At 42.4% G+C, this 24,639-nt stretch overlaps 1 protein-coding gene across 1 annotated transcript; it reads right to left on the reverse strand.

The window, feature by feature from the left end:
* Positions 1 to 4,381: 4,381 nt before the first annotated feature.
* On the reverse strand, positions 4,382 to 17,121 carry POMK (protein O-mannose kinase). The gene is made up of 3 exons (XM_088448276.1): positions 16,943 to 17,121; positions 11,833 to 12,147; positions 4,382 to 7,760 (listed from the first exon to the last, which is right to left on the reverse strand). Exons 2-3 carry the CDS (start codon positions 12,115 to 12,117, stop codon positions 6,987 to 6,989), a joined length of 1,059 nt encoding a protein of 352 aa, XP_088304402.1. The 5' UTR covers positions 12,118 to 12,147; positions 16,943 to 17,121; the 3' UTR covers positions 4,382 to 6,986.
* Between the last annotated feature and the right edge of the window lie 7,518 nt (positions 17,122 to 24,639).

Raw genomic sequence — 24,639 nt, forward strand, 5'->3', positions numbered from 1 at the left:
AGGGGAGGGTGCCACAGCGACCAATCAGCCTGAGAGCACGGCCTGTGGAGGCACAGAATGTACTTAGTAGTACTGGGTATACCGGAGTACAGCGCCGTGCACAGGGTTTAGCTTCTCTGTGCCCACTTTCTGTGTAAATGATAACTGGAAATACACAGAAATACAATTTCTTTGCTCGTTATACAATAGTATACTCGAAAAAAATAACGAGACTGAAGTTGGCTTCTTATTCACTTATTCATTTTCCAGCCTCTTATTCACTTCTTATTCAGAAAATGTTATATTCAAATATTTATATAATGTTAGATCACTAAGTTAATACTAATACTATGTAAACAAAGAATTGTGTCCATTACATAAATTTCAATTGTATTTTTCCTGGCCTAATAAGGATTTGGCATGAATAGGGCAGTAAAGCAGGCACAGGCACCAGATTTTAGTCATTTTGAATCAGAAGCTGTAGTTGTGCAACAGTTAACTAGCCTCAGTCAACAAATTTTACACTTGGAACCCACAGAGGGTGGTCAGATACATATGATCCACTTGCCATTTGCCTTGACCAACAAGGATTTTGGCATATATAGGGCAGTAAAGTGGGCACAGGTACCAGGTTCTGTCATTTTGAATAAGAAGCTGTAGTTATACAAGGGTTAACTAGCGGCAGTCAACACATTTTACACATGAAACCCACAGAGGGTGGTTAGGTACATCGGACCCATTTGTCTTGACCAACAAGGATTTGGGCGGTAAAGCGGGCACAGGCCCCAGATTTTGTCATTTTGAAAAAGAAGCTGTAGTTATGCAGGGGTTAACTAGCCTCGGTCAACAAATTTTACACTTGGAACCCACAGAGGGTGGTCAGGTACATATGACCCACTTGCCATTTGACTTGATCAACAAGGATTTGGGCAACGGACGAATGTTCCCGATCTTGGTACCTGCAAATAAACACCAAAAAACAGCCACCCACACGGTTTCACTATACTGACTTCTTTCTTTAGCGTGTACCACACTCACCAACCTGACTACTCATACATAAATCAGCACCCAGCCAACAGGAATACAGGCTGGATGTAGTGCACTCCGTATCACCATGCTACTCCTATGCTCCCCACCAATGCATCTACACCAATAATGCAATAATTGTTACAGGACAATGTAATAATGCAGTTACAAAGCATTACAATAAACACAAGTAGGTAAATTACTAGTCTACCTTTTAATGGAGGCCTGGTTGCAGTAGCTGAGATGACAAGGTTACAAACCAAGGTTACATGTAGAACAGTACTACAGGGTTTAATGATCTTCTGCCGTGAATACTTTCCGGATGCACTGTAACTGTCTCTTACAATGTGTGTATCACATCATATGTATACTTTGGTACCATTTGAGGGAATATATACGATTGACCGGCGGTCAGAAGGCAGACAGCAGCATCCCGATGTTCAGGATCCCGACAAGGGCCAGTAAGCCCACGGTGGTGTCTAAACCTAACCCCCACACCCCGCCGCTTAACCCTAGCCAACCTAGGGAGGTCCCTAAACCTAACCCCCCCATCCCCAGCCTAACCCACAAACTAACCATCGGGATGCCGACAGTATCTTGATCCCTTCAGGATGGCGTCGTTGGTATATTGACTCCAGGCATCCCATCCGCCGGCATCCTGACTGAGGCCCTGATTCAGAGCCGGACACTCTGAACAGAGCGCTCGCTCTGAATCAGGACCGTCCTAGTTAAATTTGGAGCGGCCTTTTGGACGCTCGCATAGCTGTGGGTTACCACCCACAGCTTATGCGAGCGTCCATGATGATGGTTGCGATGGTAAAGACCATCGCGACCATCGGGCTTGCGACGAGACCCTGCGGTAGGGTCTCGCTGCCGCAAGCCCTGGAGTAATTTTGGCTCTATCAGAGCCAAAATCACTCCCACTGACATCACCAGTGATGTCAGTGGGGCCGGACCCAGACGGTAGGCATTCCCATGGGCACACCCCCGGCATGCCCACCAAAGGGCGTGTGCTGTCACTCACCATCGACAGCACGCCCCCTTTGGTGCGAGACCCGGAGCGACAGCTTGGCTGTCGCTATCCGGGTCTCGCGCATGCGCACGACGGAGCTCCCTCCGTCGTGCGCATGCGCATTTGGGTACCATCGACCCGCTCGCGAGCATCCAGTGCTCGCGAGCGGGTCTGAATGAGACCCTATATCCCCAGTTGAGTGACTGACAAGATATTAGACTAGGGTCCCACATTTTGGTTTTGCTATTGCTAACAATTAGATGCCATCTGTAGTACCACTCCGTTGTGGTGATTTATTCTATTTCAGATACCATTGACTAATAGATCTGTTATATTCCCCAATGTTTTGAGATATTGCCGTATGACTTGTTATTCAAGCAAAAGGTATTTGCTTCAGTGTATGTTGGAACAAATCATTTGGGAGATTATCCCATATATCGGTGGTTCCTAAACTGGGTGCCTCAGGGCACTTGCAGGGGTGCCTTGGGTTGGAAGTCCAGTACAAATAAAATTATTTTTAGTCAGTGTGATAGGCAAAACCAGTGCTGGCTTCTGCCAATCAAAAAATATGTGGACAAAAAAAAGCTGAGCCCTGTCACCCACCACGTGACTGAACCTAAAGGTGACATATATATATATAAGCACAATTTACTTCATTTAAGTTTTGCTGAATTTCTCATTAAGAAACTTTTGCCCCAGGGGTGCCGTGGAAAAAATGCTGATGCTCTAGAGCGCCATGATTCAAAAAAGTTTAGGAACCACTGGTATGTATGTATAGATTAAAGATATGTATCGCCTTAGCTTGGTGATCATTGTATCACAATTATTGTTTTGGATTAATCATTGATCATATATAATTTTACATCTATATTGTTGCCATTTATGACCATTAAACTGCTTTATTTGTACCATTATGTGTTGTCTACTTAGATGGGTTTTTTTTAGATTTTATTGACTATATTGCATTTTTATTACATATCAATAAACTTTAAGTTTAAGTGTCCCTAAAAAGAGAGTGTAATTTCCTTTGTTCTTTATATTACTCGTTTTTACAATCATGGGTGCACCTCAACAGAGCAATCTTTTCATACTCATATGGGCCTATTTTTTCACATGTGGACCATCTACATTTCCTTATATTCTAGTGTTCGCACCAGTGCTCAAGAGTTTCCTTTTCCTATTCCCTTAGTTTATAGTTTAGAGCAGATGTTCCCAAACACGGTCCTCAATGCACTCCAACAGTTGAGGTTTTAAAGATAGCCATGGTTGAACACAGGTGGTTAAATCAAATTGACTGAGGTACTAATTAAGTCACCTGTGGTCAAGCATGGATATCCTTAAAACCTGGACTGTTAGGGTGCCTTGAGAACAGTTTTGGAACCTCTGGTTTAGAGTCAGAGGTTCCCAAACTCTGTCCTCAAGACACCCTAACAATCCAGGTTTTAAGGATATCCATGGTTGAGCACAGATGGTTAAATCAAAACATTAAGTTAACCATTTGTGCTCAACCATGGATATCCTTAAAACCTGGATCGTTAGGGTGTCTTGAGGACAGAGTTTGGGAACCTCTGGTTTAGTGCATTATCAGATGGCAGCTAGAAAATATAAGCATTCATTAGACACTATATGGGTAATTCAGTGCTTATGTTAGGGTGCCTTGAGGAACGAGTTTAGGAACCTCTAACGGTCCAGGTTTTAAGTATAACCATGTTTAGGCACAGATGATGAAATTAGTACCTCAGTCTTTTGATTTAACCATCTATACTCAACCACGGATAAATCTAAAACCTAGACAGTTAGGGTGCCTTGAAGACCGAAATTAGGAACCTCTGGCTTATGTTCAAAATGGGTAGTGCAGTGGTGAATCATTGTTGTGACAGTATGCTCTTACCCAGCTCATACCTAAAGGGCTTTTATTTAATTGTGATAAGTCAGTTTCACAGGCAATTACATGGTTTTGTTAGCTTACTCTACAACACAGGTGGGCAATATTTTGAATTTGCAGTACCTATCAATAAAATTGTAACGGTATTTATTCTAAGACTTATTTGTGTAGTTTCCATATAAATTTACAACACTTCTGTAAAATATTGAGGGGTCAATTCAATTAGATGAGAGTTGCCGTTGTAACGGCATGGAAATGCTACCAATGGCCCTGAACTCACCACCCTCAAGGCCCGAGCTTGAACCAGACTTGAGGATTTTTGTACGCTGCCCTACATAAAAATCTACGAGTCCAGCGGTCTCATAACTGCGGCATGTCGTCGTACTTAATCGCAGGCGCGACTGAGTCACGTCTATTTGAATGGACCCCTTAGGTTTTTTTTGCATTTGTTAAAAGATTACTGTATATACATATACAAACACACATTTTGCTGTTTTATGTATTATTTATTGGTGTTCATTCTTGGGCAAATAGTGCAAATGACCATAGATAGTGTACACAGTATCCATGACATGTAGTGTACATGGAGAGCTCTGCTGTACACTCCTGCACCAGGACTGTTTATGCAGGAATGAGACTCCATGCTACAGCACAGACATAAGATGCACTGAGCAGACACAGGGGTAAGCCTTACCTTCCAGTGCCAGCCATCATCCGTATCCCCTTCCCAGCACAACGCCTCATGAGGTCACCTGCTCAGTCAGCTCTCTTTAATCAACCTCAATCCAAACTCTAGGCCCCACCAGCAATAACCACATACGAGGGAGGGTCTCTGTCAGGAGGGGTTGATCAGCCGGGAACCAATCACAAAGAGAAGACTGTGAGCTGTGGTAAAGTATGTAGCCAGTTATCCTTGTAACCTCCTTGCTATATATACAGATGACTCAGTATCGGTGTAGTTGCAGTTTAGGCAGGTAAACATGAGACATGGAAATTTGATGTACAGTAGCCGGGATTGGGCCAAATGCAGGATGTGGGGGGGACGGAGGAGGCAGGCTGGTTACTACAGGTGGGTGGGATGTATTTTGTCCACCTCTGCACAAACAAATATTATACTATTTTTTTTTTCTTTTCATTACAGTAATGACTATTTTGGAACTAGAGTATAATTTTATTTTAGAAAGAAAAAAATGGATGAATAAAAGACAGCAAAAACTAGCTAGATCTCCAGGGTTCGGTATATTTGTCAGACATTCACAATGTCGACATGTTCTTAATGTTGACAGTCAGCACGTCAACACTTATGTCGACATTCTGTATTTCTTGTCATCCTAACGGTAACTAACACTTCTTGGAAATGTCAACATTACAGTGACGTCGACATTTTGCAGCTGGTGACACTGACATAGGTACTACCTTTAGACAATTTTTTTTTTAACTTGTTTACCAATTAACAACTTATTTTGTTCTTTTACTTCAGGTGCAGTAGTAGAGTGAAAGGATGGCTTGACTCTGGTGGCTCTCCCATGCACACTACAGTTATTAGATTTACTATTGACAGCTTGCACTTATTACATTGAATTTTACAGCGTTAGAGGCAGAAGCCATATAATTCAATGTCAAAGTAATAGCACTGTATTTCCCTTCATTCTCCTTGCATTGAACTTGGAAGTGCTCTGGGCTTCTTTTCACACCAAAGCATAAAAAGACAAAAAAATAATAAATAAAATAGCATTAAAACATAAAGAGCATATGTTAATTTGTGTTTTCAAATATCCAAATAGCTCAAGGAAGTTATTGCAGTCAAAGCTGTTTTGTACCAAAGCTGTAAATGCCAGAGCCTAGAATGGGATATAATAAAAAAAGTTACAAACAGAACAAAGACATAAAATATCAAGCACTAGACATGTTGTCATTGTACTGAGAACTTTACTTAACCCGCTCTACAATTGAAATATATTATCTGGAGCACGACACATACCATTTTCAGAACTAATTACTAGCTGTGAGCTATAAAGCCACTGCACTATTCCAGTTGCAATATAATAATACTGATAAAAACGCTTGAGCGTTACTATTTTTGAAAAAGAACCTGTGTAACACCATCAATTCCATTAAAACTATGCTTTTTTTTTTCTCCTTTATACAGATGTTTCATTGTATTTCACATAAAATATTTACATGCATCTTTTAGTACAAAAGGTGTTTTTTTTTTTTTTTTATTACTGTTAATAGACGCATTGATCAGCTTTAGGTTTTTCCAGGGCAGTATGCTAGCTGGCAATACTCAACCCCTTTCATTTTTTTGTTATACCTTTGTGACAAGACTGTGTATAGTTTTGCTGTTTATCAATTATATTTATTTTTGAACGTACATTGTTTTCCTGTATATTTCACATTGTTTTTGATCAATATAAAGGGGTTGTTATTTAAGAGGAAAGTCAAAACGTCACAATTATCCCATGATTTTATAATTACTAAAAATGACTCAGCTAAATCTCCACTCAGAAATCCCAAATATATATGTTCAGTTTGTTTTATTTACAAAAAAATAAAAACATTTTGGGGGACTTGATGTAATAGATACAAAATGACAATCAGACTACACCAGATGTGAAGACTTCTGCAAATAGCTGCAGACTGCACTTACCTATACCCGTTGCACAGTGACCGTGTGGCTTAGAACCCGCTTTGGGAAAGTGCACAGCTGCCATATTGTGGACACTAATCTTTACATTCTTGCCAAGCCTGATTGAAAAAGTGTGATGAAAAAGTGTCACACTCCTTTCCCGAATAGTCCTATGACTGCCCCTTGCCCATACTTCTCTCCTCTTCATCTGTTCTAATTTAGTGCTAAACATAAAGTATAAGAATCTGTATGTAACAACCAGTGTTTTACACCGTCAAACCACTTTATCTCATTGGCTTGTACATGCCCACTAAAAGCGAAATCTTATTTCAAGATAATTGGTGACTGGATGTCCGCATAATGTGACAGTATGTAGATGAGACACAGCATTGAAGCAACACTGGTATACAAGAGTGACATAGCCAGATTTCATGTATACTATGTGCACAGTCATTTCATAGCATCTCTCTAGTATTGGATAAACCCATCTCCTTCATCAGCAAAGTGAGAACTCTCCTGTATATGTCCAGGATGGTCTGAGCGGATGGTCTCTCTGCCGGGTTTCTATTCCCACACTCTGCGTGGATGTCAAACAAGTGGAACCGGACGATATCACTCCCCTCCACGTGACCCAAAAGATAATCAGTTACTGCAGGGATCTTCCAGATGTCAATCTTCTCGTCATATGGAGGCATGAGATCATCACTAAACTCTATATTTGGCCCATGGGGCCACAACTGTTCAGGAGCAACAAAAGTCCCAGCAATTTCTCTTGGGCCACATTTGATCAAAATACCTTTCTCTCTGTCCACCAAAGGCAACGCATCCAAATCATTGGCAACTACGTGGAAGTCGCTGGTTAGAAGGTATTGCGATAGTACCTTGTCCAGATCATTGGAGTCACACATAACCAGCACTCCAAGGGGGCTATTGTGCAGATAACTGATAATACTCACATAGTCTATTGCAAGACCAAGGCGATTTTCCCAAGTATTTAAGTATTGGTATTTAGGGAGGTTAAATGTTTTATCCAAGTTTTTCAAAGAGCCCAGAGGATGATACTCCGTTAGGATGCTGTTATCCTCCTCGCAATAACCCACAAGGGTAACTACATGTCTGCTCTGTAAGGATTGTAGCATCCGCAAGCCATGAACAAAGTCATCCTGTAGAGCTGGTACGGTGAGCTGAGACAGGGCCACTTTCATCTCTTTCCACTCGGCTAGGAATACCTAGAAGTCAAACAGCGCAGATCATTTTATAGTAAAAGTGCACAAAATATATAACTATGTTGTTATTTGTTAATACGCAGGGTTAATATCAGCAGTGACTGCCGTAAAGCCTAGATCCTGCTGGCTAGAGGTGCACAATAGGAAGAGGACAGTGCTAGATCATAACTAAACCAGCTAAAGTACAAAGACCGTTCAGACTTTTGGAGTGTTGGGTGCATTATTAGTATTCCTGTAAATTGGTACTAAACTTTTCAGTTCTAATACCACTTTAAAGGAATAGTAATACATCCTGCTACCATGCTTTTATAAAGGCCATGAAATTCTGTGACGACTTCTCATGGTTATATTGGGGTTGTATGATTCCTGTAATACATGATTGGTAGTTTTCTTTGAAATATATTAAAACAGTTTTATTACCAAATTAAATTGTTTTGGTATACTTATTTTGTTTCAGGTTTTTAATTAGAGAAAGGAAAGACTTCATCTTGTCACACAGCAGACTCATGGCTCTATGACAAGATGGAGCATGGGGGAGGAGCTGTTGCTTTGTGTATTGCAACCAGTTTAAAAGTTGTCTGAGGTAAATTTTATGGTTTTACAATCCAAAAGTCAGCCTAAAGCTTTACAAGCCACACAAATTTGAAAATAATGAAAAAATATCCTGCAGGTTTAATCTACCTGTGTGCTACAATTCAAATATAGAGATTCTTAGCTGGGTACACACCATGCGATATATTGTCTGATATATCACCTCGACAAGGATTGGAGCAATATATATTGTTCACATCATATAGTGTCAGTCATTCCCAACCATCGTTCACTGAAACGTCCCACTGGATGTGCTGCATGTCCAATGGGGCGATTCAATGAATGACGCGGTGTAGTTACATGCAGCATGTAATGATACATCTCACAGTTGTAAGGTAAATTGCACAGTGTGTACTCTGGGCACTATGTATCGTTACATGGCACCGTCATAAGGTGTGTACCCAGCTTAAGTGCAAGCTTGGACAAGGTATACCGCTTTTCCAACAAAGTCCCAGGTCTGACCCAGGATTTGGAACACAGTTCCAAACCGGATCAGAGCCCTTTTCCACTGCTGCGCCTGCCGTTCAGTGGGCACAAGACATCTCCTTGCACCAAAATGCGGCTCTCCCCGTGCACAAAAGGGACCTGGGTTGTCCGACCCGGGTCACCCGTTTCCACTACAGCTCACCCAGGTCCTTCCCGGGAAAAACCCTGCTAGGTATACCCGGGTCACTGGACCCAGCTGAAGACATTTACAAATGACAGAAATCCAGGATTGTTGCGCGTTCATATGCAATAACCCCATATTTTCAAGTCAGTGGAAAAGGGGTACCAGAAAGCTCAACAAGGTGATTTTACAACATATTTATATGGTATTTGCTAATAAACAGTAAACCATATGCTTATTACAAACATGAAATCCCTTCAGTACACCTCAAATCACTTCTCTATCCCCATCTACCTCTACCATAATCTTAGATTTCCGCTCTCAGAACCAATTAACCCTCATCCTCTGTCATCATTAACCCCAACCCTCTATCATTACTGCCCTCCATCATATTATTAAGTCCCGCCATCATAGTTCGTTATTATCCCCGCCATATTTAACACCTCCCAGCCACTCACCATTGGATTGCTCCTACCTATTTACTTAGAGAGGAACTGATAATATTGGGTTCCCCTCTGAATGCTTCCATGCCACCACGCCACCACTGAGCCTTTCAGAGTGGAGCTGATTTGGGAACAATTTTACACTGAGCAAGTTTTAGTGCTCCTGAATGCTGGCCCATGCCAACACAATTCAAGTGGTCAATTAGTAAACGGTATTGGCCATCCAATCAGAGAGCTCATTACTGAGCCTTCTCCACAGAGTATACTGTAACATATGGAGCAACTCAAACGCGATTCACACAGAACACAGCTACCCAGACGTTACTTGTTACGGTCCAATTGTAAGGCACCATGGTGCTTGGGGTTTGTCAAGACTTAATGTAAGTATTGTTCAAATGCAGTGTATGAACAAATGTGAAATATATTTGGATGAATAATCTTTGTAATATGCTACAAAAACAAAAGTTCTAATCTAGTGTACAGATCTCTTAGGAAAAGAGGAAAATAGGTTTTTCTAATGTACTGTAAAATAATACTCAATATGTGCATTTGGTTTTTCCAGGCGGCACCCCCTCTCCCCTGCCCCATATCCTGCTATCTGATCTCTGTCCCCACCTCCCTCTGAGTGCTTGCAGGGAAGCTCCATGACAGGCATTTCTCCCACCTCCTCCAGTCTTTCCCTCCAATCTCTCATCTCAGTCCCATTCCCCGCCAGTAGGTGAGAGGAGCTTGCTGGCTCCACATAGTGGCAAGACTCGGGGTACAGCACTGGACAGGGCTAGGAGTGAAGCTGTGTTTAGCAGGCAGCTGCCAGTGAGAGCTGTGAGGGGGCGGAGCTATTAGACACATGCCTTACAGCCTTATATATCGGGGATACTGTTTAACCACATGCTTGGCGTCCTCACATGGGATGCGACCAGAGGCAGGCTTTACTCTGTCTCCCGGGTCCGCCGTAGGTGTAATCTTGTTTTCCACTCTCCCAGCACAGAGAATTGTCTGTGACATTGGCAGTCTATGACTGTGGACATTACGTGCCCTTTGTGTGCCCCAGAATGCCTTGCATTTCTGTCTGGGCACAATACTGAAAGTACTTGGAGGGGAACTGAAGTTCCTGTCCGATATGCACTATATAATTGCTGATCTGCAGAGTGGGCTACAAGTTGATACACACTCCGTATATAGGGGACGGGAAAGGGGGGAGGGATACTGGGGTTAGGGAAGTAGATTTTATATAATATAAATATACTGATCTATGGCCACTGAGCTTGAGATTGGGTAATAATTATAAAATAATCTATGATCTGATAGATATGCCCACAGTGTGATGTTAGAAATCCACTAAAAAAAAATACTAAAACATTTAAAACACATTTAAAACAATGTTTAGGCCAATTAAGTAATAAAATAAAAAAATAAATAAACATTTTTAAAAATCTCGAATTTGTAATTGTCAGTTAAGTGGTTAAAGAGGATGTTTATTTATGGACAGTGGCCCTGATTCAGAGCCGGACGCTCTGATCAGAGCGCTCGCTCTGAATCAGGGCCGTCCTATTTAAATGTGGAGCGGCCTTTTGGACACTCGCATAGCTGTGGGTTACCACCCACAGCTTATGCGAGCGTCCATGATGATAGTCGCGATGGTCAAGACCATCGCGACCATTGGGCTTGCGACGAGACCCTGCGGTAGGGTCTCGTGGCCTCAAGCCCTGGAGTGATTTTGGCTCTATCAGAGCCAAAATCACTCCCACTGACATCACTAGTGATGTCAGTGGGGCCGAACCCAGACGGTAGGCGTTCCCATGGGAACGCCTCCGTCTGGCAGCCACACCCCCGGCACGCCCACCAAAGGGGGCATGCTGTCAGTCACCATCGATAGCACGCCCCCTTTGGTGCGAGACCCGGAGCGACAGCTTGGCTGTCGCTGTCCGGGTCTCGCGCATGCGCACGACGGAGCTCCCTCCGTCGTGCGCATGCGCATTGGGGTAACATCGACCCGCTTGCGAGCGGGTCTGAATGAGACCCAGTGCCTCCTATTTAGGAAGTCCTACATGTACCTATTCTAGTGGGAATTTTACCTAGACCCCATCAATCACCAGATTATAGCTATCTACTGGCGGCACAGAAAGCTGGTACAGTAGTAGCCTCATAAGTGGATTGGGAGGGAGAAACATAGTGCAAATTCAATTTGGGATTTAATTCCACTTAACACATGGATTCTGGCCACCAGCTCAGCTAGCGCACAGGGGGGTAGATGTATGATAGCGGCACTTAACGTGCGCTGATACTGCTTCTGGGCTTCATACATCTCCCCCATTATGACAGATTCTTACATCACAAAATGGAAGCTCCATAGCAATGCTAGTATCAAATGTATACAGTAGGTTGATACTAACATAGGTTAGTATGTAGGTTGTTAAAATAGTACAATAATTACCTTTTTTACTGCTCCCTCACCCACTAGCTTCAATTTGCGGACCTCCCTTTTGATGGCCTCACAAGATAGCCAAGCAGAGCAGTTTTTCATGGTTCCAATCTTGAAGTACCCTTGAGGGCAAGCACTGGGATCTGCAGGACTGTAACTAGTGGACACATAGATGTGTTCCAGATAAACATAGAGCAGTAAGTTAATGAACACCACTGTGAAAAGCAGCAGGATTATAAGCAGAATAAGGCAATTCCAGCTGCCAGTCCTTCTACCAACTTGCAGTCTTTTCTCCATTCTGCCCTGTCTGGGAAGTTCTGTAACATGCTAGGAAAACAAAAATAATATATACACATACAGTAAGAGCAAATATGTAGCTGGGTATGCAGTTCTAGGTCTCAAACGAGTCATTTACCATTAAAAATGTCTTGAATTACAATGCTACCAGTAACACTGACAAATACACAAGCTTCTGCATGTTAGTAAATATATTTTTGTTTTGGGCAAATTTGCCTTTTAAACGCAAGAGCTGAATATTAAGCACACTTATTGAATGTGCTCTGAATATCACAGTCCAAACAATGTAAGTAAATGGACATGTACAAACACACACTTACTCAAAAGTGCATAAATTTCAATGTTTCTTACAAAGTTGATAAGAAATACAAAAGAGGTCTATGGGAGCTGCCAGGGGTAAGGAGGGTGCAAGTCTGGAGGTCACGGTCTAGGACCAGGGCTTATCAGAATAAGGCTTCCACATTATCTGGGCAATAAAATGACTAACATCCCACCACCCCATTGCACATGTTATGTGTGTATCATGGCATGAAAGTGGATGATCAGCCTTGTGTCATACCTCCCGCATCATCTATCTATACAGACACAACATGGCAGAAATGTCCGCGCATAGCGCTATTGCGCATAAGCGAGGAAACACAAGATGGCGCCGGATTATAGATGCCGGCACTCTCGCGGGTCAATAGTGAACCCCACGCATGCGTAGTGGCATGAAAAATGGCGGGGATTACCAGAAATGTCGTGTATGGAGATCCTGTAATTACCCTCATAGGTATATAAGACAGCTACATGATTTTATATATATCCTCCTGACGAAGTCCAGACATTATATAAAGGATGAAACGCATTGAGGACCAGGGTGTACCCCGTTGTTCTATGACCAGCGATTACCAGATAAGCCCAATATCTATTTTATAAATGTAATTATTCATTTGTATGTGCATGTATTATTTTGTGATTAAATTTTTTCAAAAACTACTATACTATGAGAGTACCCCTCCTTTTGCTTTTCTATATGGTTCTGGAGTAACTGTGATGTGCATTGGAGTATGAAAGGAATCCTCCTTGTGGAACAAGAAAAGGAATATACATAAAAAACCCAATACTCATTTACTTGGGTTAATACAGTACGCATTATCTATTCAGAGTGTGCCATTTATGCCCCAATTTACTACACTATAAGGTGCTTTTTCTCACTCTCTCTCTTTCTTTCATATACAGTCAGGTGCATAAATATTGGGACATTGACAGAACTTTCATATTTTGGCCTCTATTCACCACCACAATGGCTTTGAAATGAAACAAACAAGATGTGCTTTAACTGCAGACTTTCAGATTTAATTTGAGGGTAATTACATCCAAATAAGGTGAACGGTGTAGGAATTACAATGGTTTCTATATGTGCCTCCCACTTTTTAAAGGGCCAAAAGTAATGGGACAAACTAAACAATCCTAAATCTAACTTTCACTTTTTAATACTTTGTTGGAAATCCTTTGCAGGCAATTACAGCCTGAAGTCTTGAACACATAGACATCACCAGACGTTGGGTTTCATGCCTGGTGATGCTCTGCCAGGCCTCTACTGCAAATGTCTTCAGTTCCTGCTTTTTCTTGGGGCATTTTCCCTTCAGTTTTGTCATCAAGTGAAATGCATGCTCAATCGGATTCAGGTCAGGGGATTGACTTGGCCATTGCAACACATTCCACTTTTTAGCCTTAAAAAACTCTTTGGTTGCTTTTCCAGTATGCTTCAGGTCATTGTCCATCTGCACTGTGAAGAGCTGTCCAATGAGTTTTGAAGCAGTTGACTGAATGTGAGCATATAATATTGCCCAAAACACTTCAGAATTAATTCTCCTGCTTTTGTCAGTAGTCACATCATCAATAAATACAAGGGAACCAGTTCCATTGGCAGCCATACATGCCCATGCCATACCACCGCCATGCTTCACTGATGAGGTGGTATGTTTTGGATCATGAGCAGTTCCTTTCCTTCTCCATACTCTTCTCTTCCCATCACTCTGGTACAAGTTGATCTTTGTCTCATCTGTCCATAGGATGTTTTTCCAGAACTGTAATGGCTTTTTTAGATGTTGTTTGGCAAACTCTAATCAGGTCTTCCTGTTTTTGTGGCTCACCAATGGTTTACATCTTGTGGTGAACCCTCTATATTCACTCTTGTGAAGTCTTCTCTTGATTGTTGACTTTGACACATATACATGTACCTCCTGGAGAGTGTTCTTGATTTGGCCAACTGTTGTGAAGGGGTTTTTCTTCACCAGGGAAATAATTCTTCTGTCATCCACCACATTTGTTTTCTGTGGTCTTCTGGTGTTGCTGAGCTCTCCGGTGCGTTCTTTCTTTTTAAGAATGTTCCAAACAGTTGATTTGGTCACACCTAATGTTTTTGCTATCTCTCTGATGGGTTTATTTTGATTTTTCAGCCTAATGATGGCTTGCTTCACTGATAGTGACAGCTCTTTGGATCTCATATTGAGAGTCGACAGCAACTGATTCCAAATGCAAATGTCACACCTAGAATCAACTCCAGACCTTTTACCTGCTTAATTGATAATGAAATAACGAGGGAATAGCCCACACCTGTCCATGAAATAGCTTTTGAGTTGATAGTCCCATTACTTTTGGCCCCTTAAAAAGTGGGAGGCACATATTGAAACCGTTGTAATTCCTACACCGTTCATCTGATTTGGATGTAATTACCCTCAAATTAAATCTGAAAGTCTGCAGTTAAAGCACATCTTGTTTGTTTCATTTCAAAGCCATTGTGGTGGTGAATAGAGGCCAAAATATGAAAATTCTGTCAATGTCCCAATATTTATGCACCTGACTGTATATATATCAAAACGTGTGACGATAGTGGCTAATGACATGGTAGAACCGAGAAGGGTCACCTCACTAAGCACAAGGATGTTCAGAAGATTTACTATAGCTGTGTACACACTATATGATGTGTGACCCAGCTGATGTTGCAATCCGATGTAACGATACATTGTGTGCGCCGTACACACTGCACGATCCGGTGTACGATGGCGCAATTTATCGTTACAAGCTGCATGTAACAGCACCAGGTCGTTCACCACGTAGTTCCATCTGCTGTACAGCACAGCAAATGGGACGATGTGATGAACGACCATCATGCACAGGCAATAAGTCGTAAACACTACACAATCCCTACAATATATTGTTCTGATCTGCATTGGAACAATATTTCGTATAGTGTGTACCCAGCTTTAGGGCCTGATTCAGACTTGTGCGCAAACCCGATGGCTTGCGCACAAATCTGATGTTCAGTGATCGGCGTGTGCACAGTATCTCTATATCTCTATTGCGCATGTGCCGATGACTGACTGTGACCATCCTCATGATTGAATTGCTACGGCCATTTCAGGGAGGGGGCGTCGTCGCAGGACGTTCTTGAAAACGGGGGTGGGAAGGCCGGCCCTGTTTCCAAGGCGTGCCGAAAGCCTCTGGCTGCGGCTTCACTGGCACCTAAAGAGCAAAAACACCGGCCATCCTGCATATCCTAAGGGTTACTCAGTTGACCAATGTTTTTACAGATGATCCCATGGCTGTGTTTTCGGACGCAGCAGCGGATCACAGAAGCATGCAGGAAGGAGTCTATTTACATAAGACGCCTCCTGCAGTATTAGCATATTTTAACATTGCTGTTGTGTCCAAAGATGCAGCAGCAATACAATTAGTGTACAATTCTGAATTACTCTAATTCAGAGATGTTCGCAAACCTTATCTGTAAGTATATCTGCAATGCTTTCAGAAGCTGCACTGCATGTGGGCAGGTCTGGGGCTGAGATGTCGCTCCCAGTGCCCCAAACGCCACAGAATGATTGACATGCTGCTGACGTTTAGGGACGGCAACAGACAGCACACCAGAAAACGGGGGCATGTCGTCCCCGTTTTCTGGGCGTGCTGAAGCTAGTGGCTGCGTCCTTGGACGCAGCTTCACTGACTTAGGCAGCATGAATTTCCCGGCCATTGTGAGTAACCAAAGAGTTACTCAGATGTCCAGTGTTCAGCAGCAAATCTGAGAAGCCAGCAGGAAGCGTCTATTTAGCATATTATCACAAAGTCCCTGTGTATAAAGACGCAACCCGCTGTGTGATATGCATCCATCTCTGAATCAGGCCATCGTAATCGTACCGTCGTTCCTGATCCCCTGTAGTGTCTGCACTGAACGATCAGTCGTTCAGTGCAGGCACAGTCCATCATTCCTGAACATGCCAATCTGTCGTTATCGTCAGATTGTGCTGCATGTTCAGGCGATGGACAATGTCGGAAACGACCAGCAGGAGTGCGCATCGCTGGTCGTTTCCGACATAAAAATGCACGATTACGATGTCGTAATCGTGCAGTCGCTCAGTAATATCGCCCAGTGTGTACCCACCATTAGTTGGCTGGTATTATTATAATTAGTACATCAGGTGCCTCCTCCTTTGTTGTATTTCTTTCAATTGTTTTTAAACACATTTTTAGTAGTTCATTTGAGCTGTGATAGGATTTCTAGCACCGTCCTTAGGATTGGCAGACAGATGCTGGCGTGTGGAGTTAGATTGTATATCTGAAATAAGCGTTATTAATTTCTTAACTAGTAGAATGGGCACCTAGCTATCCTGTAGCTGCAATACACTGCTACATACAGCACATGTTGGAGGAAAACTTCCAAATACAGCATTCAGTGTCTCCGGTCATAATAACCATACTAAATAAGCGACCACCCCCTCCTTTATTATACAGAATATAACCTTATTGCAGGGAGCAGCCTGACCATGTTGCAGAGGTTACTTACATCCACCTCACGACGATCACAGGCACTGTGCAACCATAATCAGTGCTTATTATCCGCCAGTGTTACCAGAACTGTTATCTGATGTGCCTGCTGCCATAATTATGATGATGATCCCCTTATTCACAATGTGCTTCCTGTGCTCCTGCTGGGTATAACATTGCCGTCTGTGTGCGGCTCCATAGGCAGCGCCACCTGCTGGTGGCTGATGCCCAGGCAGTTATGAATGTTTTCTGTCTTGGAACGCAGATGAGTTTCACACACAGGAAATAACAGTGTATACAGGTAGAGCAGGCACTGGCGCACCTAAGGAACCCGGCGACACGTCCCTCTCAGGGCAAATCGCTGCCAATTACCCAGCCAGCACCTTCAGCCACATCCCCACTAGGGTCTGATCAACACAAGTTAGGTCGGCACGCTCAGGCAACAGGGGTAACTAACTGGAGTGCTGAAAGCCCTAGATGCTACCAAGGAGAACGTCACCAAGAACAATACCATCATGTATTAGATATAGATTGATATAAAATTTGGTGACATTCTGATTATTAGATCAAGTGATTGGTGTATCTATAATGGATGCAGGGTGTGTGGTTTACACGGGCCCCAGACCGCACACCCTGCAACCATATAACTATTATGCTTACCTCTTTGGCGTCCTGCGCATGCACAGTAAACATGTCTCCAGGAACACAGCGCAGGCACCATGTTTATGCGTGTGTGTATATATTTATGTATATTCGGAAACTGTCCCGCTGTCCCACCCGCAGGAAGGCGGAAGAACACTGAATAGATTTTGTGCATATGCACACGGCCCCTAAACAGTGTGTGAGGGAAAGCCTGTGGACAGCTCAGTCGCTCAAGGAGTGCTGGGTACACCCCCAGAGTGATGAAAACGGGACATTCCTTGAGGGTACGACCTCTCTCCAAGACCTCCATACCCACTTTTTGGGCAAATGTTCCTCGTCCTAATTAAGGATGTCCAATGACCGCCACCTAGTGTTGACCATTGAGCATCAATTGTTTTTTTACAATATATGGCAGTATCCCAATGGTTTAATTTTTCCTTCTGCATGCATGCACGGCGGACGCGGGTCCTGTCCACTTGATGGTTTTCAGTCTATGGTAAAAGACCATCGATATCGTGCTTCAGCTAAGCTTGGCAGCACATACACTGGGAAGCAGTGGCATAAGTTCATCCCAGACACCCGGAAGCAAGTTCTTCTTTGGTGCCCCTCAATCACAGCAGCTGACACTGCATGGAGGAGTGAGACAGAGAGTTGTGGGTGATGGGGGCGCTGGACTTGTTACACTGACAAAGAAGCTGCTGAGAAGCAGCAACACCAATGAGTAGGGACAGGTTATAGACGGAGGCAGCAGCTGATGGTCTGACACAGAGCTCTCCACTAGTGCATGGTGGCTTCTCAGTTGCCAGGAAGAGGTGCCATGTATTGGGCAGCCGTAACGGTACACTACAACCCTAAGTGGGGTGAATGTATTGGGGGCAATGGAGGAGGTGCACCTTCAGTGCTGAAGCCAGGCAGCAGGCGCCTCTATTGTCTCCCATAGTTCTGCCCCTGATGGGAAGAGAAAAATCTTGGCAGCCTCCAGCACAATTTTACCATGATGATGTAATCATTACCACCTAACCAAGAGGAGGGACCCAAAAATCACCTTGTGAATCATGAACAGTGCATGCAGCATTCATTCGTCACTCAAAAACAAAGAACACATTGAAATGAGATTAGCTAGCTTATATGTTAATTTTACAATCTTATCTATATACTCCAGTGTTTTAAGTACATATTATGAGCGGTATTTTTATAATGAATTGTGTGTTTTTGACAAGAAATGTTCAGGGATTTTGAGTTTGATATAAATCCAAAATGTGACAGTATATACACTGATCCTCGCTTGCACTGAACATACTGTATATACACAAATCACAGTGTGCATATGCAAGGGGCATCGGAACGATGAGGGGAAGGGGGAGAGTTTACCCCTCCCAAACATTACAGAGGTGCACCAGTCAATGTAGCAACCCGCAAGAAGGACGGCAAATAGATTTTCTTATTTGCCTGCAGTTAGTATCCTTTTGGGGGATAGGATGGAAGAACGGAAGAGAGGCTGGTGCATAACCAGGTGGGCGACCACTGTTGGATGAAGGAAAGAACATTACTCCTCCTGTGTGTAGTGCAGGGGCTGTGCAGACTAGTTCTACAGTCCTTCCTACTCTCTTGTGGGCCACTTCTTCCTGCCTGGTGGTCTCTCCTCACAATGCCCGTTTCCAAAGGTTGCTTGAAAGTGGAAACACAGGCTCTCAGTGGCTGCAGCATTAGGGATAAATTAGACGGCTGTGCGTCTATGGTAATAAGAAAAGTTTCTGCATCCACACTGCTCAGTCTTACTGGTAAGTCACAGGACCAGCAGGCCTCTGTGCTTTCTGTGATGTGCAGGTAGCCTTGTGATAGAGTCTGCAGGAGAACCCCATAGGCTTGTGGGTTCCTGATCCTTGCATGTACTAGGACCACCAAGTCAATAGTGAGGACGCCCTAAAGGGTGGAGCAGACTCGATCACAAGGGCTGACTGAAAGGCCAGGTAACCACATTACCCTTGAAGTTGTCCCAACATAAGTGTATAGGGGAACATAGGTACAAAGTACAATACGGAAAGATGCTCTCGAAGGGGGCTTACCCCCCCCGGACAACACCATACATTATCAATGTTAATATACTATACTTCAAAAACAGACAAGTGGTGGTGATGTCCATAGCAACCAATCAGATTCTGTCTATCATTTTCTAGAATGCAATAGAGAAATCTGGTTGGTTTCTAAGGCAACATCACCACTTTTTAGTTTTAGTAACTTTAGTAAATCTACCAATTACTGTGAAACATGGAGACTTGGTTCTGTTTTGTGGCTGCCACTAGCACAGGTGCCTTGAAACTGTGCAGGTCACAATGTAATCTCAAGAATTCTGGAGTGAAACATACTGCCCAGTGTCACACAGCTCTGTCTCAGTTGCAGGTCTCTAACAGGATAATGACCCAAAACATACAGCTAATAGCTCCCACAAATAGATAAGAACAAAACATTGGACTATTCAGAAGTTGCCTTCTATGAGTCCTGATCTGAATCCTAGCTAACATCTTTGGGAAGAGCTGGAGCAGTTTGCTTAGGAAGAGTAGGCCAAACTACCCGCTGACGGGTGCAGAAGTCACATTTAGAGCTACAGAGGCAATAACTGCATTCACTCAGTTATTGCCTCTAAAGGTTGTGCAACAAAATATAAGGTTAAGGGTACCATCATATTTGTCCATACAATTTATTTTATTTAAAATAGTCTATTGAATCAAATCAAATGCAACATCTGATTTCTATTACATATGGAGCAATAGAGATATTGCTTTCAACATCAAGCTGCTCTATATTTGTAAACCTATATCGCTGAACTTCTGTTTTTTTTTATTGTTCAAGCCAATTAGGTGCTATTTTGCATAAGGGAGTTTTTTTCATGAAACATGTAGACATCACAAGAATGCAATTAAGAGAAATAGTTATACATTTACACGTGTGCATATCCATACACACTTAATAGTCCAAAAATATTATTTTCAGTTATCCACTCAACCAGAGTCTTCAATGTATTCAATGCTTTTTTCCTCAGTAGTGTAGTGTATGAAAACAAAAAGATAAAAAGGACACAATGTGTAGGTTGTTCCAGGTAACACACAAAAGAGGGGCTCTTAAAAAAATGCTTAAAGGGAAACCATTCAATCAGAACGTACCAGAACTTACACAATTGTAGTTAGGTTTAAACCTATAGCAGTATCTTTATATCGTGCACATTTAATCCGACGGGAACACCAGAAGATGTGTGATACTTTTAAGAGGTCGACGTACCCCACTCACATTAAAACATAGCTGAAAAAAACACCTCAAGGTATCTTTCCCAAAAGGATGCGTACCATACTCACACAAATACTTTGTGGATTCCTCCTATACAGGTATTTTTTCCATTCATATATGAGTTGATTCAAACTCCATAGCACGTTTAAAGTAAGTAATTTATTCCAAAAAGTCCAATAAAAACAGGATGATAAAACAAATTCGGTAAATGTCCCAAAATATATGTATAATAAGTCCCAATCTGAAGTACAAAGAAAGCCCAGTCTCTTCAAAGCATGGGGGGTAATGATGGAACCGCTAATGGTTTAAACTAATCGTCCGGATCAATATATAAACCAAAATAATATATACCTCCAATGCTTCAGAGATCTAAAGGATTCAGTTGTTTCAGAATGGTACATACCCCTCACCAACGCGTTTCGAATAAATCTTTGTCAAGGCCCTTTTTCCAAAAAATTTTTTACTGTTGTGTATACATTTTCTTGATATTGGGCAAGATTGGATAATAGATTGGAGCTGACATTTACAGTCAGGTGCATAAATATTGGGACATTGACAGAATTTTCATATTTTGGCCTCTATTCACCACCACAATGGCTTTGAAATGAAACAAACAAGATGTGCTTTAACTGCAGACTTTCAGATTTAATTTGAGGGTAATTACATCCAAATCAGGTGAACGGTGTAGGAATTACAACGGTTTCTATATGTGCCCCCCACTTTTTAAGGGGCCAAAAGTAATGGGACAAACTAAACTATCCTAAATCTAACTTTCACTTTTTAATACTTTGTTGCAAATCCTTTGCAGGCAATTACAGCCTGAAGCCTGGAACGCATAGACATCACCAAACGCCGAGTTTCATCCCTGGTGATGCTCTGCCAGGCCTCTACTGCAAATGTCTTCAGTTCCTGCTTGTTCTTGGGGCATTTTCCCTTCAGTTTTGTGTTCTCAAGTGAAATGCATGCTCAATCGGATTCAGGTCAGGGGATTGACTTGGCCATTGCATATCATTCCACTTTTTAGCCTTAAAAAACTCTTTGGTTGCTTTTGCAGTATGCTTCAGGTCATTGTCCATCTGCACTGTGAAGCGCCATCCAATGCGTTCTGAAGCATTTGACTGAATATGAGCATATAATATTGCCCGAAACACTTCAGAATTCATTCTGCTGCTTTTGTCAGCAGTCACATCATCAATAAATACAATGGAACCAGTTCCATTGGCAGTCATACATGCCCGTGCCATGACACTACCACCACCATGCTTCGCTGATGAGGTGGTATGTTTTGGATCATGAGCAGTTCCTTTCCTTCTCCATACTCTTCTCTTCCCATCACTCTGGTACAAGTTGATCTTTGTCTCATCTGTCCATAGGATGTTGTTCCAGAACTGTAATGGCTTTTTTAGATGTTGTTTGGCAAACTCTAATCTGGTCTTCTTGTTTTTGTGGCTCACCAATGGTTTACATCTTGTGGTGAACCCTCTATATTCACTCTTGTGAAGTCTTCTCTTGATTGTTGACTTTGACACATATATACCTACCTCCTGGAGAGTGTTCTTTTGGCCAACTGTTGTGATGGGGTTTTTCTTCACCAGGGAAATAATTCTTCTGTCATCCACCACAGTTGTTTTCCGTGGTCTTCCGGGTCTTTTGGTGTTGCTGAGCTCTCCGGTTCTTTCTTTCTTTTTAAGAATGTTCCAAACAGTTGATTTGGCCACACCTAATGTTTTTGCTATCTCTCTGATGGGTTTGTTTTGATTTTTCAGCCTAATGATGGCTTGCTTCACTGATAGTGACAGCTCTTTGGATCTCATATTGAGAGTCGACAGCAACTGATTCCAAATGCAAATGTCACACCTAGAATCAACTCCAGACCTTTTACCTGCTTAATTGATAATGAAATAACGAGGGAGTAGCCCACACCAGTCCATGAAATAGCTTTTGAGTTGATAGTCCCATTACTTTTGGCCCCTTAAAAAGTGGGAGGCACATATAGAAACCGTTGTAATTCCTACATCGTTCACCTGATTTGGATGTAATTACCCTCAAATTAAATCTGAAAGTCTGCAGTTAAATCACATCTTGTTTGTTTCATTTCAAAGCCATTGTTGTGGTGAATAGAGGCCAAAATATGAAAATTCCGTCAATGTCCCAATATTTATGCACCTGACTGTATATATAACTTTGCGTCCCTACAATATCAATTATTACTATAATCACAAGAATGCGTGCATCCCGAGAAATACGAAATTGTTTATTTTTCCGTACATACAGGAGATATGTGCACCTTTAGTTAAACCCCCTTGTACTTAAACTATAATTCTCAGCATACCATACACAGGACTTGAACTCCCAAGCTCATATACCACAGTTAGACACTAAACACATAAGCTATTTACTCCTGCATAGGAAGCCTTATAATTCTAACTATATGAAGCTAGTTGTAATTGTGTGTAAACCATTGCAGCTTGTACTGTATGGCTGCACACTACATACTGTAGATCTGCTTAGCTGCAATGGTTTATACTGACAATCCTGAAACCATCTCCAGAGGGAGAATTATGAATCAAGATCACTAGTTCCTCATTGACACATAAATAAAGGAGTATATACAATGGCCAAGTGTAAATGAATAGGCTGCAACAACTGAGGCTAAACAACGACCGTAGCTTTAGAGCATATTCTGTACAGCCATTTTCTAAAGTGGTCCACAAAGCAAACTTTCAGAGGAATGCTCATAACTAAGCACATTACACAAAGCCTCAATGTCTTGCAGGTGTCCACCAGTGGAACTATTCTCATTTCAGAATGAACATGCCTCAGTGACAAAGTTGTATAGAGCCTTTGGATATTTCAGTGGAACTGGGCAGCACGAAGCTAGTCAGGTCTGTCTGAATTCGATCCGTGGGCCGGATTCATCACGGATCGCAACAGCGTACGCAGATCGTCCGATGGTGTGTACCGCGCATGCACCGCAGTGTGTGCGTTAGCATTGCAATCGCTCATCATTTCGCAGCCACAAAGCCATCACAGATCAAGGGACAGGACTTCATGGTTTGGGGTGGTGACGGGGGAGTGGTTGGAGAAATGCAGGTGTTCCTGTCCGTTTGAACACCATTGCATGGGCATGCATAAATTAGCCACTGCGACGGCATACGCATCTTGAGTACTTACGGTGTGCAAAAAGGTTAGCAATTTCTGAGTAAGGTCAGACCTGTAGTAATTGTGCGTGAGGGGCCGATGTTACTCGATGTTTCCGATGAATACGCAGACTGCAAGGTATTACGGATGTGAGATAGCGGGAGTGGGCGTCTATGCTGGCCATGAGACGGCTTTGCGATTGCGTTCATTAGCATATTTTCACACCAGACCTGCGTGTGTAATTGCAGCCGTAATCTGTAATGAATCACACCCGGTAATTACTTTATTTAACGGAATGGATAACAATTTAGCCAGTTTAAGAAAGAGATGGGAAGGCAGGAGTTGCACAGATATGAAAGTCTTGGTGAATAAGGGAGAAGTTCCCTAATTATAAATCAGAGATTTTTGTACAGTATGTTGGGTTAAAATCAGAGAAATCAGTGTACCATGCAATACAGTAGATGGGAAGTTGGACTGAGCCAAAAGGCATCAAAGTCCTCCAGGTTACATATATTTGTGGAGTAGAAATTAAAATAGCAAGCAGAATTTATAAAAGTGGATCAGAATAAACTGACCATCTGGGAAAGGGTCCAAAGTGCACTCTGATTTAGCCCAAGATGTTTTATTCAGATTATCTAGTTTCTATGACAA

This window comes from Taudactylus pleione, unplaced genomic scaffold, assembly GCF_031769625.1.
Source record: "Taudactylus pleione unplaced genomic scaffold, aTauple2 ptg000454l, whole genome shotgun sequence".
Taxonomy (NCBI): domain Eukaryota; kingdom Metazoa; phylum Chordata; class Amphibia; order Anura; family Myobatrachidae; genus Taudactylus; species Taudactylus pleione.